The sequence below is a fragment of the Rhincodon typus genome, chromosome 6 (assembly GCF_021869965.1).
Source record: "Rhincodon typus isolate 14 chromosome 6, sRhiTyp1.1, whole genome shotgun sequence".
Taxonomy (NCBI): Eukaryota; Metazoa; Chordata; class Chondrichthyes; order Orectolobiformes; family Rhincodontidae; genus Rhincodon; species Rhincodon typus.
Genome location: NC_063337.1, coordinates 49,168,020 through 49,183,950, shown reverse-complemented (window position 1 = coordinate 49,183,950; position 15,931 = coordinate 49,168,020). Strand labels below are relative to the sequence as shown.

At 41.4% G+C, this 15,931-nt stretch overlaps 1 protein-coding gene across 4 annotated transcripts in view; it reads left to right on the top strand.

Annotated features, from left to right (window-relative positions):
- Window positions 1–15,931, top strand: part of slc9a2 (solute carrier family 9 member 2) — an 83,543-nt gene that overhangs the window by 317 nt on the left and 67,295 nt on the right. For 2 of the 4 annotated variants that reach the window (XM_048598059.1, XM_048598058.1), the window contains exon 2: window positions 1,536–1,737. Coding sequence is in view for 2 of the 4 variants with exons in the window: in XM_048598056.1 (XP_048454013.1) it covers window positions 1,443–1,737 (295 nt within the window). In the remaining 2 variants the exon portion in view is untranslated. Of the gene's footprint in view, window positions 1–1,110; window positions 1,738–8,491; window positions 8,570–15,931 lie in introns of those variants that run through there. The other 2 variants (XM_048598056.1, XM_048598057.1) reach the window with 2 other exon arrangements.

Here is a 15,931-nt window from a genome sequence, read left to right as displayed (position 1 = left end):
CTCTGAACATTGAAGTTCAGAAGGTGGTGTGGGTATGGAATGAACTGCCAGAGGAAGTGGTGGAGGCAGGTACAGTGAAAAAATTTGAATAGGAGGGATTTAGAGGGATATGGGCCAAATGCTGGCAAATGGACTCGATTTATCTCGGATATCTGGTTGGCATAGACGAGTTGGACCAAAGGGTCTGTTTCCATGCTGTACATCTCTATGACTCTGTCAATGGAGGGAGAAGGAAGATCTTTGGATTCCAAATGTTAACTCTCAGATGCTACCAGATCTATAGAGTTTCTCCAGTTTTTTTATTTCAGACTTCTTTTCTACATTCTTTATATGAGGAAAAAAATCAGTTCTGGTCTCCCTGCAATAGGAAAGATGTTGTGAAACTTAAAAGGGTTCAGAAAAGATTTACAAGGATGTTGCCAGGGTTGGAGGCTGTGAGCTATAGGGAAGAGACTGAATAGGCTGGGGCTATTTTCCCTGGCTTGGAGGCTGAGGGATGACCTTGTAGAAGTTTATAAAATCATGAGGGGCATGGATACACTGAATAGCCAAGGTCTTTCCTCCTGGCTGGGGAAAAGTCCAAAAATACAGGGCATAGGTTTAAGGTGGGGGGTGGGGGGATTTAAAATGGACCTGGGGGACAACATTTTAACGCAGAGGGTGGTGTGTATGGAATGAGCTGCAAAGATGGTGGAGGAGGCTGGTACAATTACAATATTTAAAAAGGCATCTGGATGGATATATGAATAGGTAAGGTTTTGAGAATTATGGGCCAAATGCTGACAAATGGGACTAAATTAATTTAGGGTATCTAATTGGCATAGATGAGTTGGTCTGTGGAGTCTGTTTCCGTGCTGTACAGCTCTATGACTCTAATCGTATTCCTGATGTTGCATTCTCGAAACTCGAGTACTGGCTATGCCTATATATATATCAGAATTATGAATGGCCATTGTGAACTGGTTCTTTATCAAGATTTCTGCATTCTCTCACTGGCATCGACTTCCCGAAAGCGGGAGGTTACTTGAACCTGAGGGCGAAACTGAGTCATGCAGTTGGAAATGTATTCGAGGTAATTAAGGGAGTGGTATGCAAGATCTTTCCCAGTAAGGATGCATAACAAAGATTGTAACTGGTTATGCATTGCCCAGATTGACGTTGCTGTATGTTCCAGACGGAATTTAATTTCGCTTGTAGATTCTGAGGAACGATCAGGTATTTGGAGCAGGGAAGTAACCGGTAAATACATTCATTGGTCGGCGCAAGTTGTTCCACCTGTTGAACCGGTTCAGGAGATCAAAACAGCTAGTGTGAGGCCTGGAAGATTTACCAGACCATGTACTGACTCTAAAGCTAAGAATCCTTGTTTAAAATAATGTGCAGTCACCTGCTTGATACGATGTGATAAAGAAGTTTTATTTTAAAATAGTTACACTGTAGCTATGGCTGCTTGGTCTCGGGATATCCGGGAGCTCTGCTGTTTGTTACTCCCTGTATATTTTATTTTGCTTGTTTACCTTTTTAACAATGTTGAGGCCACTTCTGGAAACGATTCCACTTTCAATGGTCAGAAGACAGAAGATGGTAACCAGCATCTAGATTCTTCCAAAAGTCACCTTTCCAGAAGTTTTACAAACCAGGAAGAACGACTCAGTGTGTTTTCTCTGGACTATTACCATGTGCAGATTCCCTTTGAAATCACCCTCTGGATACTATTGGCTTCCTTAGCTAAGATTGGTAAGTCTGCAATATCAGAACCTGACACCACGGCTGGAATGCGTATATTTACTGTGTGATTTGAGTACATTGCGTTCCTGTTACACTGTTTATCCCTTTTAATATTAAACAAGAATCCCAATGTAAACAGGTTAAATTCCATTCAGTTTTCATTAACTATCCATAAATCTACCTGTTACTTTCCGTTTAAATATAACTTCACCTCATTACACAGGTAAACCAAAGTGAATTATATTCCAGGAAATTTGCAAAGGGGAAAGTTGCATGCAAATTAAGTAAATAATTTTAAAGTCATAGCATTAGCATAATTCCAAAATTCTATAAGAAACGCTACAGCACCGTATGTCTTTTTAAAAGGAGGCCTCCCCCTCGCCCGCACAATAAGACCATGATCACCACTAGAATGGATCTTCCAAAGACTATGTATTTGGGGAGAACAATGGTTCAACTACAAAAAGGCAAAACGTGTGTATGTTAGAAACCTGAAGTGATAGTGTTGGTATCTCCCAATAGAACAGATAACAACTGTTCATCTCTCAATATAACAGAATTTGAGGTTTGGGTTGTCAGTCTTAGAACTGGAAGATGCTACAGCACTTTTAGAATGCACAGAGCAAGAGTGAGGGAAACAATCCCCAAAAAAGCAGGAAAATAAATACTGCAAGTGCTGAATGGAAAACAAATGGTGGCTAAATGACAAAAGTACTATTCCCGTGAGACAAGAGGTTGCACTATTGAGGCAATTTTTTTAAAAAAATGACATTATTAGTTAGAGGGAAGTAACTAGATGAATAGGAAACCTTAGAAAATGTTTGAGCACCAGGAGCTGCTACAGTGATCCAGACATCTAGAAAAATCAAAAAGGCATGTCAGCAGCAAGGGTATCAACCATACTTCCCGCTCTTCAGTTAATTCACAAATTCATCAGAAAATCAGAAGAGTGTGAGATTGGATGGGATGAAGTGAAGAGCCCAGATATTATTGTAGTCAGATGTGGACATGTAGAGGGACTGTAAACATTTATGTGAAAAAGTGATGGTTTCAGCTAGCGAACTCTGATGAACAGAGCATAAAAGAAAAGATCTCTCTCTCTGTATACAAATACACAAAGGAAGATACTTTTTTAAAACCTATTCTGGCACAATGATGAGTACATTTTGTGGATGTTTAGTCTATGCAATATTAACCAATATAATGGACTGATTGGTTTACTTTTTAAGATTTAAAAAAACACATTGATCTTCTGAATAACTTGTACAGTCCTGGGCATTCAATATTTCCGTGCTTTAGAAACTCAATCACAGGTCTTTTGGCATTAGTTGGGACAATAAACTGAATAGTAGGTCAGCTTAAGTCAAAAACAAAAACAGAAGTTGCTGGAAAAACTCAGCAGGTCTGGCAGCATCTGTGGTGAGAAAGCAGAGTTAACATCTTGGGTCAAGAACTCCGTTCTGAGGAAGGGTCACTCAACCAAAACTTTAACTCTGATTTCTCTTTACAGATGCTGCCAAGTCTGCTGAGTTTTTCAAGCAATTTCTGTTTTTGTTTCTGATTTACAGCACCTGCAGCTCTATCGGTTTTTATTTGGTCAGCTGAAGTCGTTCATTCAAGGAATGATTTTTGTAACCCATGGTAGTTCACCATTCTGATAAAGCCTGGATATTGTCAACGTTTTGCTGCATATGAATACAGACTGCTTCAGAACACAAGGAGATATAAATTGATGCTCAACTCTGTGCAACCACCAACAAACATCCCTATTATGTTTGTGGTTCACTGTAACCATAAATAGAACAGCAGGTAGATGGTGGGTAACGTTGAACGGGGAATATTTATTATGGATCCTCTCAGCTCAGTCCATTTCAGACTCTTGCCTTACTTGAGCCTCCACGTCACCTGACTCACTTTCTTAAAGCGGCAACAGAAACCCCACTACATATAATAACAGTCCTCGCTTCTGACGTTATGATGGAGGGAAAGCCATTGATGAAGTAGCTGAGGATGGTTGGGCCTAGGGCACTACCCCAAGAAACTAATCCAATGCTGTCCTGAATTACAATCATTGACTTTGAATAATCATAGCCATTTTATGCACGTCCACCCACACCTGTTCTCCTCCTTCCCAGAGTGATGCTAATGTTCCCCTTGTCCTCACTTTCCACCTTGCCAGTCTCCACATCAAAGGATCATCCTCTGTCAATAATGCCATCACCAAACAGATCTTCCCCTCCCCTCCACTGTCAGCATTCCCCAGGCGCTGTACCTTCTGTGACACCCTAGTCCACTCTGCCAACAATTCTAATAATCCCTCCCCCATGGCATCTTCTCATGCAGTCATAGAGGATGTGACATTTCCAAGGCAACTTGTTCCAAACTGTACACCACTGGGCTGCCATTTCTGGTGGGTGCGTCCTGTCAGTGGGACAGGGGATAATTGGGGACTGGGGATTGTGTCTAAGAAATGATTTTGTCAATCTGTCATAATGACTAGTCTGTAGGGCTGCTTTCCAAATTTTTGGACTTGCACCCAGTTGGGAGGATTGTACAGGGTTGACTGAATGCAATGTGCCCTTTTTGTTTCCAGTGCCTGTCAATGTGAGGTGACCCATCCAGTTTTACTTATTGAATTTATTTGTTTATTTTCAACTTTTCTGTAGCACTTTGTATGATACTGAGAGACCATTTTAGAGGGCATGCTAACCACTGTATGGGTCTAGGGTCAGATGTCAGCCAAATTGGCTCAGGACAGCACATTTCCTTTCCTAAATAATATTCTACTCTTTATAAAGCCCAGGATTCTGTCTGCTTTGTTCAACCGTGTTCTAAATCTACCCTGCTACCATCAATCAATTATGTACATGAACTTTCATATTTCTTTGCTCCTCCACGTCCCTTATAGTTGTACTTTTTATTTTACATTGGCTCCTCTCAGTCCTCCAGAAAAAATGTATCCGTTCACACTTGGTTGTGCAAAATTTCATCTGCTGCATGCCTGCCTGCCAATTTGTCCGAATCAGTTTATTTAATATCCTTGCCAGTGTTCACAATTGTTCTCAGTTTGGTGTCAACAGCAAATTTTTGAAATTGTGCTTTGCACGTCCAAATTTAGGTCATTTCATCTAGATCAAGAAAAGCATGGTTTTGTAATGACCATGGGGAATCACGCTGTATGCTCTTCTCCAGTCTTAAAAAGCAACTGTTCACCACTACCGTCTGCTTCCTGTCACTCTATAAATTTTCTGTGTTGCCATTGTACATTTAATGAGCTTTAACTTTGAAGAACCATATTATAGACTCAACAAATGATTTTTGGAAGTCCAGGTACACTACATCAACTGCAGCACATTCTTCAGCTCCTTGTTACTTTATGAAAAAACACAGGTGAGACTGTTAAGTATGTGCCTTTAATAAAACAATGAGAGGAGCCAATGTAAAATAAAAAGTCAAACTAATAAGGGATGTGGAGGAGCAAAGAAATATGAAAGTTCATGTACATAATTGATTGGTAGCAGGGTAGATTTAGAACACGGTTGAACAAAGCAGACAGAATCCCGGGCTTTATAAAGAGTAGAATATTATTTAGGAAAGGAAATGTGCTGTCCTTAATTAATCTGCACTTGTCCTAGTGATGTTTGTCCTGGTTTCTCATTTTCTGAACGTGTTCCTCTGATCAAGGATAATTTGACTGTAATTGCTAAGGCTATCCTTAATTTTTTTTTGAATGAGTTACTCGAGAGCAATGAAGATCTTCAGTTTGGCAGCCTGCACGCATCTGTAGCAGTTTGAAGAAGTTGTATATGGGTGTGAGCTGGTTAGGGCGAAGCAACAATTTGGCTCGAAACAGATTTGCTTCAGTTGAGTCCCGAGAAACCATCTTAGTTGCAGATGACACCAAAATAGGTGGCATAGTGAACAGTGAAGAGGATTTTCTCAGAGTACAATGGGATCTTGATCATATGGGCCAATGGGCTGAGGAGTGGCAGATGGAGTATAATTTAGAAAAATATCATGTTGAATTTTGGTCAGGCAAACCAGGGCAGAAATTACATAGTTAATTGTAGGGCCATGGGAAGAGTTGCCGAACAAAGAGACGTGGGGTGCAGGTGCCTAGTTCCTTGAAAGTGGAGTCACAGGTAGACAAGATGGTGAAGAAGGCATTAGGTATACTTGCCTTCATTGGTCAGTGCATTGAATATAGGAGTTGGGATGTCATGTTGCAGTTGTTCGGGTCAGGCTACTTTTAGAATACTGTGTACAATTCTGGTCACCCTTCTTTAGGAAGGATGCTGTTAAACTTGAGAGGGAGCAGAAAAGATTTACAAAGATATTGCTGGGAATGGAGGGTTTGAGTTTTAGGGAGAGGCCGAAGAGGCTGGTGTTTTTTGCTGGGCTATTGAGGTTGAGGCGTGACCTTATAGAAGTTTATAAAATCATGAGGACATAGAAAAGGTGACTAGCCAAGGTCTTTTTCCCAGGGTAAGGGAGTCGAAAACTAGAAGGCAAAGGTTTAAGGTGAGACCGGAAAGATTCAAAAAGGGCCCGGGAGGTAACTTTTTCACGCAGAGGCTGGTGCGTGTATGGAACGAGCTGCCAGAGGAAGTGGTGGAGGTGGGTGCAGTTTAAAGCATTTAAAAAGCATTTGGATGGGTAAATGAATAGGAAGGGCTTAGAGGGGTATGGGCCAAATGCTGCAAATTGAATTAGATCAGATTGTAACATCTGGCCAGTGCTGACGAGTTGGAGGGTTTGTTTCCGTGCTGTATGACGCTAATTTGGAGTAGCATTATATATCTGCTGGTTTAATGTCCAATTTGCGCTTTTTCCAAAATTAATGTGTTTTTTTAAAAAAAATTCTGAGATCTAGATCAGCATCTTTGCTAAAAACTAATCTGTTCTTCCCTGGGCTGTGGATGACACAAAGGCAGGTGGAGGGACAGGTGGTGTTGAGGAAGTCAGGAGGCTGCAGAAAGACTTGGACATGCCAGGCAAACGGGCAAAGAAGTGGAATGCAATGTGAGAAAGTGTGAGGTTATGCACTTTGGTAGGAAGAATAGACACATAGACTATTTTCTAAATGGGGAAAGGCTTCAGAGATCTGAAACACGAAGGGATTTAGGAGCCCTATGTCGGGATTCTCTTAAAGCTAGCATGCAGCTTCCATTCGCAGCTAGGAAGGCAAATGCAATGTTGGCATTTATTTCACAAGGACTAGATTACAAGAGCAGAGATGTACTGCTGAGACCGTATAAGGCTCTGGTCAGACTGCATTTGGAATGTTGTGAGCAGTTTTGGGCCTGTATCTAAGGAAGGGTGGACTGGCATTGCAGGGGGTCCAAGAAGAGGTTTGCAAGAATGATCCCGGGAATGAAGGGCTTGTCACATTGCGGAGTAGTTGAGGACTCCATGTCTGTACTTGATGGAGTTTAGAAGGATGAGGGAGGATCTGATTGAAACTTAGAATGCTGAGTGGCCAGGAAAGAGTGGACACGGAGAAGATGGTTAGAAGGAGAGAGTAGGACCTGAAAGCACAGCTTCAGAGGGAAGCGGCGACCCTTTAGAAAAGAAATAAGTTAAGAATTTCTTCAGCCAGAAAGTGGTGAATCTGTCGAACTCATTGCTGCTGAGGGTTGTGGAGGCCAAGTCATTGAGTGCGTTTAAAACAGAGATTGATCCTCTTAATAATCAGGAGCCTATAGTTATGGGGAGAAGGCAGGAAAATGGAGTTGAGAAACTATCAGCCATGAATAAATGGCAGAGCGTACACGATGGGCCTAATGGCCTAATTCCGCTCCTATATCTTTTATCTTATCGTACCCTATCCATGTGTCAAGTTTGCTGAATTCTATCCATTAGTTTTAGACTTATTTTTTCCAAACAGTTTGTAAACTGCATGAAAAGATTATCTCTGTCCACCGGTAAACACGTATCTCCTAATCCAGTGACCCATGTTTTAATAAAATCCTAATTATAGGAACACAAGTGAAAACCCTGTTTCATTCCCATCACAAATACAATTAATATCCTACTGGTTAGTAGACTAGTAATTGTGAGGTTTGGATTATTGATCCAGAGGGAAAATTCAAATTCTGCCATGGCAACTAGGGACATTATATTCAGTGAATTAAATGAATCTGAAATATACAAAGTAGTATCTGCAAGAGTAGTTTTGAAACTAGTCAGTTTTTTTAATATAAAAGTAAAATCTCGACAGTTCACTTGTGCTTTAGAGAAGGAAATCTGCCTGTTCTGCCCAGTCTAGCCACATGAGTCTTCAGCCTCTCAACAGTGCGGTTAATTCTTAACTCTTCTCTGAAACAGCATGGCAAGTTGCTCCATAGTGTTAAAGAAGGAAGCTGTCTGTGAGCTTCTTGAACAGTTATGAATTCTGAATTGATGTTGCATTTTCCACAAATGGATATTTATTTAGAAAGAGCACCAAGTACATCTTTCAGTCTATTCCTTTGCCTTCTCCACTTGATGAGAAAATAGCTTACTTTGTATTATAGCATGCTCTGGTTTCTGATGCTTTTTCTTTGGTAATGAACAGTTTTTTTTAAAGAAAGTATTGTTATTTCCAAAATATGAGGAGTGTGCTGTCTTTCTCTAGTTCCCATACTCCGTGAGTCACAAATTTAATTGCCTTACTTTATGCCTAATGTGGCAAAGCTTATGCTTTCTCTGTGTTAGACCAGATCCAAGTCAGTTGTCTGCAAGACCAAATGTCTTTTTTTTTTGCATCAAGTTATGGAAAGTTGCACTGGAGTTTCAATGGGTTCAAAATTCATACGGAAATGGGCCTCTATTTCAAGTGACAACCAAATCAAACATGCCTGTAAGTTCAATATGTTTTCACCATCTTTTCAACTCTCAGCCCACCAGTTCTTGGGTGTACTTTTTAATGCAAGGCAAGATAGAAATAGTTTAAAGCACAAGTACCTCAAAGTTTACCATTCTTAACTGGCTGCTGGCAATGTGCCATTCCCGGTTAACACAGTTATTCGAGGATAATGTGCAATTCTTTTTAACAGGATGTCTTGACCTCAATTATCTTAAATGCCAAGATATGTCCACACACCAGTGTGCCTGCATGCCACCTTCCTGGCGGCCTAACATCTTGAGTTCCTCACAAGCTTTAAACTGGGACCATATTTCTGCTGGTTAGTGATGAAGGCTAAAAGTGAGAAACACATTAACCTTCATTCATGCACTGGATGCATCATTTTGACTTGTGGCTGGAAATACTTATCTGAAGAAACACTTTGTACAGTATTTCCAGAAAATGACTTCAGTGCTTTTATTCCCTTTTAATCTAACCTTCAATTTAACATAGTTATCTTTGTGTAAACTATGAGAAATTACTCTCAGGAACATAATGATCTACCATTTTCAATTAGAGGAGATCATTTACCTCCAGCAAATCCTGGGATATGATGAGAACAGAGAGGGAGAATTTCAAGTTCATATGTTTTGTCTTACGGCACAGTGTTGCACCTCATGCCTGAAATAACATTTTATTTTATGTACCCTGTTGAGCATTTAAGTTGTAGGGCAGCATGGTGGCTCAGTGGTTAGTACTGCTGCTTCTCAGCGCCACGGACCTGGGTTCAATTCCACCCTCGGGTGATTGTGTGGAGTTTGCACATTCTCCCCATGTTTCATGAGTTTCTGCTGGATGCTGCGGTTTCATCCCACAGTCCAAAGGTGTGCAGGCTAGGTGGATTGGCCATGGGAAATGCAGAGTTCTAGGTTAGGGGTGCGTGTCTGGGTGGGATGCTATTTCAAAAGGTTGATGTCAACTTGATGGGCCGAATGGCCTGCTTCCACACTGTAGGCTTTCTATGAAGTTTGTCCACTGCTCAGAAAACTTTAAAGCCTACGGGATGCAGGGGAGTGTGATGAGTTGTATTATAAATTGGTCTGTGATGGGAAACAAAAAGTAATGGTTGACAGATGTTTTTGTGAATGGAAAATGATTTCCAGTGGTGTTCCATAGGGCTCAATGTTTGTCCAACATATTATTGAATTAGACTTAAATGTAGGAGCCGTGATTGGAACTTTGCGGACAGCATTGAAATTGGTAAAATAGTTGGCAATGAAGAGGATGGCTCTCAAATACAGGATAATATCAATGGTCTGGCAGAGTGCACAGAAAAGTGACAAATGGAGTTCAATCCAGAGAAGGGCAAGGCTATGCATTTGGTTGGGGGCAAACAAAGCAGGGAGGGTATTTTGAGGGGTACAGGAAGTAAGACACCATGGAGTCCTTGTCCACAGTTCCCTGAAGGTGGCAGGACAGGTAGATAAATTAGTAAATAAGGCATATGGGATATCATTCTTCAGTAGGTGAGGTGTTGAATACAAAAGCAACGACTTAGTGCTAGAACTATATAAATTACTGGTGAGGTTACAGCTGAAGTTTTGTGTACAGTTTTGGTGGTCGAATCGAAGGAGGACATGATTGTTTGAGAGCCAGTACAGAGAAAATTTACAATCATGTTACTAGGCCCTGAAAACTGCAACTATGTGGAAAGATTGGATCGACAGTGTTTCCGTAAGGACAAAGGAGACTGAGAGGTAACTTGATCAGAGTGTACTAAATTATAAGAGACTTGGATAGACTGGGTAGGGAAGACCTGTTTCCCTGAGCAGAGACATCAATTACGAGAGGGTGCCAATTTAAAGTAATTGGTAGAATGATTAGATGGGACAAGAGAACATTTTTTTCACCCATAGGAAGGTGGATGTTGTGAATTTGCTGCCTTGTTTGCTGGTTAGGGGGAAATAGTCAATTCATTTAAAATGAATCTGAATTTTCACCTGAAACTCTGTGACCTGCAAGACTACAAACTTGTGCTGGAAAATGCATTAAGAATAGGTGGCTAATTTATTCTGCTGGTGTAGACTCCGGAGGCTAAATGGCCACTTTTTGTTCTGTGGCTTTCCTATGGTCATGAATCACCACATTGAAAAGATCTTTTATTACAGAGAATTAAAGTTAGAACAGAATTGCTCAGTCATCTATTTTATTACCTCCGTTCTTATCAGATTTCTGTACCATGTCCTTGATCATTGTTTTAACAATGGTTTCACTTGGCTTTAGTCCATTTCACAAAACATATGTAATTGTTATTCTAATTTTGTCTTTAGACAGGCTGCAGAAAGGAAGTTTTTTATCGTTCCTTCTTTTGTTCTACATTTGGTTTGGGTGTGATAGTTTTATGAAGGACTCTTCTTCAGAAAGAAGGGTCATTTTCTGAAGAAGGGTCCTGACCCAAAACGTCAGCTTTCCTGCTCCTCTGATGCTGCCTGGGCTGCTGTGTTCCTCCAGCTCCACACCTTGTTATCTCAGACTCCAGCATCGGCAGTTCCTACTATCTCATAGCTTTATGAAGGTTAGCTGTGCTATTTAGCTTACTCCAATCATTCCAAAGGCTTGCAGCTTGGCTCAGCCGCAATTCCTCAATTCTATTTTGCTTTAGTACTCTGTTTCTCTCTTCTGCTTTTGCACATCCTAATTCCCAGAAGGTATCTGGTCTCTAGTTAATTACCATGTGGCTCAGGTTGAATGTTTAGCTGAGCAATGGACCTGACCCTCAAATCCATATCACTGACATGGTTAAGGAGACTGAATGTATTGTGCAAATTGATGATACAAAGCCAGATGGTGAAGTTAGTACATTAATAACAAAAACAAAAAATGCTGGAAAAACTCAGCAGGCCTGGCAGCGCTGTGGAGAGAAAGCAGAGTTAAAGTTTCGGGTCCAGTGACCTTTTTTTGTTCAGAAACCAGCTAAGAGGTACAGCAAGCAGTTAGCATTGTTAATGGCATGTTACCTTTAATTACAATGGATTTGAGATGAAACAGCAAGGAAATCCTGCTGCAGTTATTTAGGAATTTTGTAAAGTTGCACCAAAACTGTGCAATTTTAGCCTGATTTCAGTGGTGCTTTTGGATATGATGTTAAACAAAGGGCCCATGTCAACTTTTTCAGGTGGGTGTAAAGGTCTCATAGTGTTGCATTTCATTGCTAGTCATGTCAGACTTGGAGAAGCTACAGCACAGGATACGTGCTAAACAGAGCTATCTGCATAAAGTAGATTGGTGAGAACAAGTTCATGTCATTTTTTTTAATGCCCTGTTTGTGTTCTGATCATCTTGGGGGTCAGTTAGTTCAGTTGGCTGGATGGCTGGTTTGCAATGCGGACTGATACCAACTCTGTGGATTTTTTCCAGCAGTGGCTGAGGTTACCGTGAAGGACTCTGCTTTTCAACTCCCAGCCCCGCACCCCTCCCCCACCTCACCCTCACCTTTGCCTGAAGCGTGTTGGCCCTTTAATTAAACAACTAACAATTATCTCCCTCTCTCTCTCTCTTTCTCTCTCTCTAATGAGAGAGCGTCCCTATGTCTGGTAAGACCATGGTGACTTTAGCTTTACATTCTCAGCATCTACCAAGGGTCCAAGTCCAGTAGAAACATCCTTTTGGATTTGCTCAGTAGTCAGCTCCTTGTGGTGGTGCATTTTGAAGTTGCCCACCCTGGGTACATTCTGTGCCCTTACTACACTTGGTATGTTTTCCATGCAACCTTCAAGATGGAGGAGTACTAATGTCTCAGCTGAGGGATGTGCAGTGGTAGATTTAATTAGCAAGAGGTTTCCCTGTTCTTGTTTGGCTTGATGCCATGAAATTACTTTTGTCCGGATTCAATGTTGAGGGTTTCCCTCTATCCTGACTGCAACCAAGTTCCTTAAGATCAATTCCTGGGGTGAAAGACTGAAAGAACTGCGGATGCTATAAATCAGGAACAAAAACAAAGTTGCTGGAGAAGCTCAGCAGGTCTGGCAGCATCTGTGAAGAAAAAATACATACAGAGTTAACATTTCGGGTCTGGTGAAGCTTCCTCAGAATGGGACCCTTCCTCAGTTCTGAGAGGGGGTCACCGGACCCAAAACATTAACTCTGTTCTTTTTTCTTCACCGATGCTGCCAGACCTGCTGAGCTTCTCCAGCAACTTTGTTTTTGTGGCTGGGGTGAAAGGTCTGTCTCGTGAGGCGGGATTGAGTAGAGGGAGTCTACATCTTCTTCAGTTAGACAGGGAATATGTTGAAACATTAAAATTAAATGAAGGCTTGCTCAGGTAAATGCTGAGAGTATTTCCCATTACTGGAGAATTTAGAAATGGGACCCATTGTCTCAGAATAAAAGGGTTTTACTGTTTGGTTCTGAGAGAGAGAAATTAAATCGCTCAGATGGATGTGATTATTTTGGAATTCTGTACCCCAGAAGGATGTGAGCACTCCGACAGAGGGTTTCTTCAAGTCATTTTTAAGAAATATCCTCGGGTGAGTGTCTATGTGGAGTTTGCACAATCTCCCTGGGTCTGTGTGGGTTTCCTTCCACAGTTCAAAGATGTGCGGGTTAGGTTGATTGGCCATGCTAAATTGCATGTAGTATCCAGGGACGTGTAGGCTAGGTGGATTAGCCATGGGAAATGCAGGGTTACAGGTATAGAGTCGGAGGGTGGGTCCAGGTGTGGTACTCTTCGGAGGGTTGTGGGCTCGATGGGCCGAATGGCCTGCTTCCACACAGTAGGGAATCTATGATTCTCTTCTTTCAGTGAATGTGGGTGTCTCTAGCTGGGCCGGTATTTATTGTACATTCCTAGTTGCCCTTGAAAGGTGGTAGTAAGCTGCCTTCTTGAACTTCTGCAGTCCGTGTGTATGTAGACCCATAATGTTAGATGGAGAGCTCCAGGACCTTGATACAGTGACAGTGAAGGAATGTTGATAAGTTCCAAGTCAAGATTGTGTGTAGCTTAGAGAGGAATCTGCAGTTGTGGTGTTCCCATGTGCTTCCTGTCCTTACCTTTTCTCGACTGTAGATATTGTGGGTTTGAAAAATGATATCTAAGCAACCTTAGTAAGTTACTGCAGTGCATGTTGTAGAAATTGCCAGCACTATACATTGGTGATGGAGGAAGTGAATGTTGAAGATGGTGGATAAGGTGCCAATTAAGAGGGCTGCATTGTCCGAGGTGTCATCTTGCGAGTTATTGGTAGTTGCACTCGTCCAGGCAAATGAGGGGAATTCTGTCACACTTGACTTGTGTCTTGTAAATGGTGGACAGGCTTCAGGGAGTTAGGAATGGAGTTGCTCACCATTAAGTTCTAGCCTCTGATATGCTGTGGTAGCCACGGTTTTTATGCGGATCCTGTTCAGTTCCAATGGTAACTCCTGGGATGTTAATAATGGGGGAATCAGCGAATGTTGTGGTAAGGTGACGTCAGATCGTACTCTAGCATTGTTGGGGAGAATACTTGCTGCAGGAACTTGCCCATTTTAAAAGTTTAAAATGATATTTACAGCATTGAAATGGATTATCCGGTCTATGCAGGTGGTTGTGTTCTTCCACATTTCACCTTGCCCACTCAAACAAATTCTTCTCTTTCTTTCTCCTTTATTCGGCTATCTGTCATGGAATTGCATTGATGCCCTTTGACAATTCCGTTGTCAGCCAGATCCACCATCTCTGAATAAGATTGCTTGTAAGTTTTTTTTTTTTTTAAAATTTGGATTTATTAGCGATAATCTCATTTTAAATCCTGGTTAATTTTTGTGTGTTTTTTTCCTTGATCTCAGCCTTTTTTTCCCCAGAGAAAAGTATCCAGTCTTTAATGAGTGTTATCTCCACTCAGTTCTGGACTGTAGAATCATATAGAATTCCTACAGTGCAGCCCATTGATATGCACTGACCCTCCAAAGAGCATTCCACCCAGACCCACCCCTATAACCCTGCATTTCCCATTGCTAATACATCTAGCCTGCACATGCCCGGACACTGAAGTGGATTGGCCATGCCAAATTGCCCCAGACTGGCACATTTTTGGACTGTGGAAGGAAACCAGAGCACCAGGCAGAAACCCATGCAGACACTGGGAGAACGTGTAAACTCCACACAGCCACCAAAGATTGGAATCCCAGTGCAGTGAGGCAACAGTGCTAATCGCTGAGCCACCGTGCAGCCCATAAATCTGGGTGGGGAGGATCAACAACAGTAAAAATTGGACACAACAGCTGTTGAAGGCTTGCTTTGATGAGACAAATATCTCATTGTCACTTACTGGCTTTCAAGTGATAATGGTACCTTGATTATTAATCTGAATGGAAATTGGCAGGAAATCAAGTTTCTTCATGATTTGTTTGCACTGTAAGTTTCACATTAATACAGCAGTTCTATTTTTGTATTGACATGATATATGTACCGTAAGGTATTCAAGTTGCAAGGAGGGCCTTATTTCTTGTTGCACTTTTTGCCAGTATTCTGAGGGGCTCTGACCCTTAGTTCAGGGTGCATTTATATTGGAAGTGTACAGAGTCATAGAGTTGTAGAGCACAGACACAAACCCTTCGGTCCAACCAATCCATGCCGCCTATAATCCCAAACTAAACTAGCCCCACCTGCCTGCACTTGGCCCTTATCCCTCCAAGCATTCATTATTCATCTACTTACCTAAATGTCTTTTAAATGTAACTGTTCCCATTTTCACCACTTTCTCTGGAAGTTCATTCCACACATTAGCAACTCTATGTAAAAACAAAATTGCCCCTCATGCCTTTTAAAAATCTTTCTCCTCTCACTTTTTTAAAAAATGCCTCCTAATCTTGAAATTCCCTACCCTAGAGAAAAGACAGCTGCCATTCACCTTATCTATACCCCCTCATCATTTTATAAACTTGTAGAAAGTTACCCGCCAACCTCCTATGTTCCAGTGAAGAAAGTCCCAATGTTCAAAATTTGCTGTTGAATTGTTAGCTGCTATGTTAGTTCTAATTTAGTGACTGGGGACAAGGCTAAACTGAAATTACTCCGCTTCTACTTCCTCTGGAAACAGAAATTAGTTTGGCATGATCTTGTTTGATATAGTTGTCTAGCTTCCTGGCAATGGCAGAATCACGTCTTTTAGAACACATTATTGATACTTGCATCACAGTGGTGGCTGTGGCTTTGAAAGGTGCAATATAAATGTAGATTTACCATTTTCTCTTGAATAGGTATATGAAATGCTCGAGGGGGTTGAAAAAGTTGACATAGTGATGTTTCACCTTGTGCAGCAATCTATAATGAGAGGTCACAAGGTGTCGAGCTGGATGAACACAGCAGGGCAGGCAGCATCAGAGGAGCAGGAAAGCTGA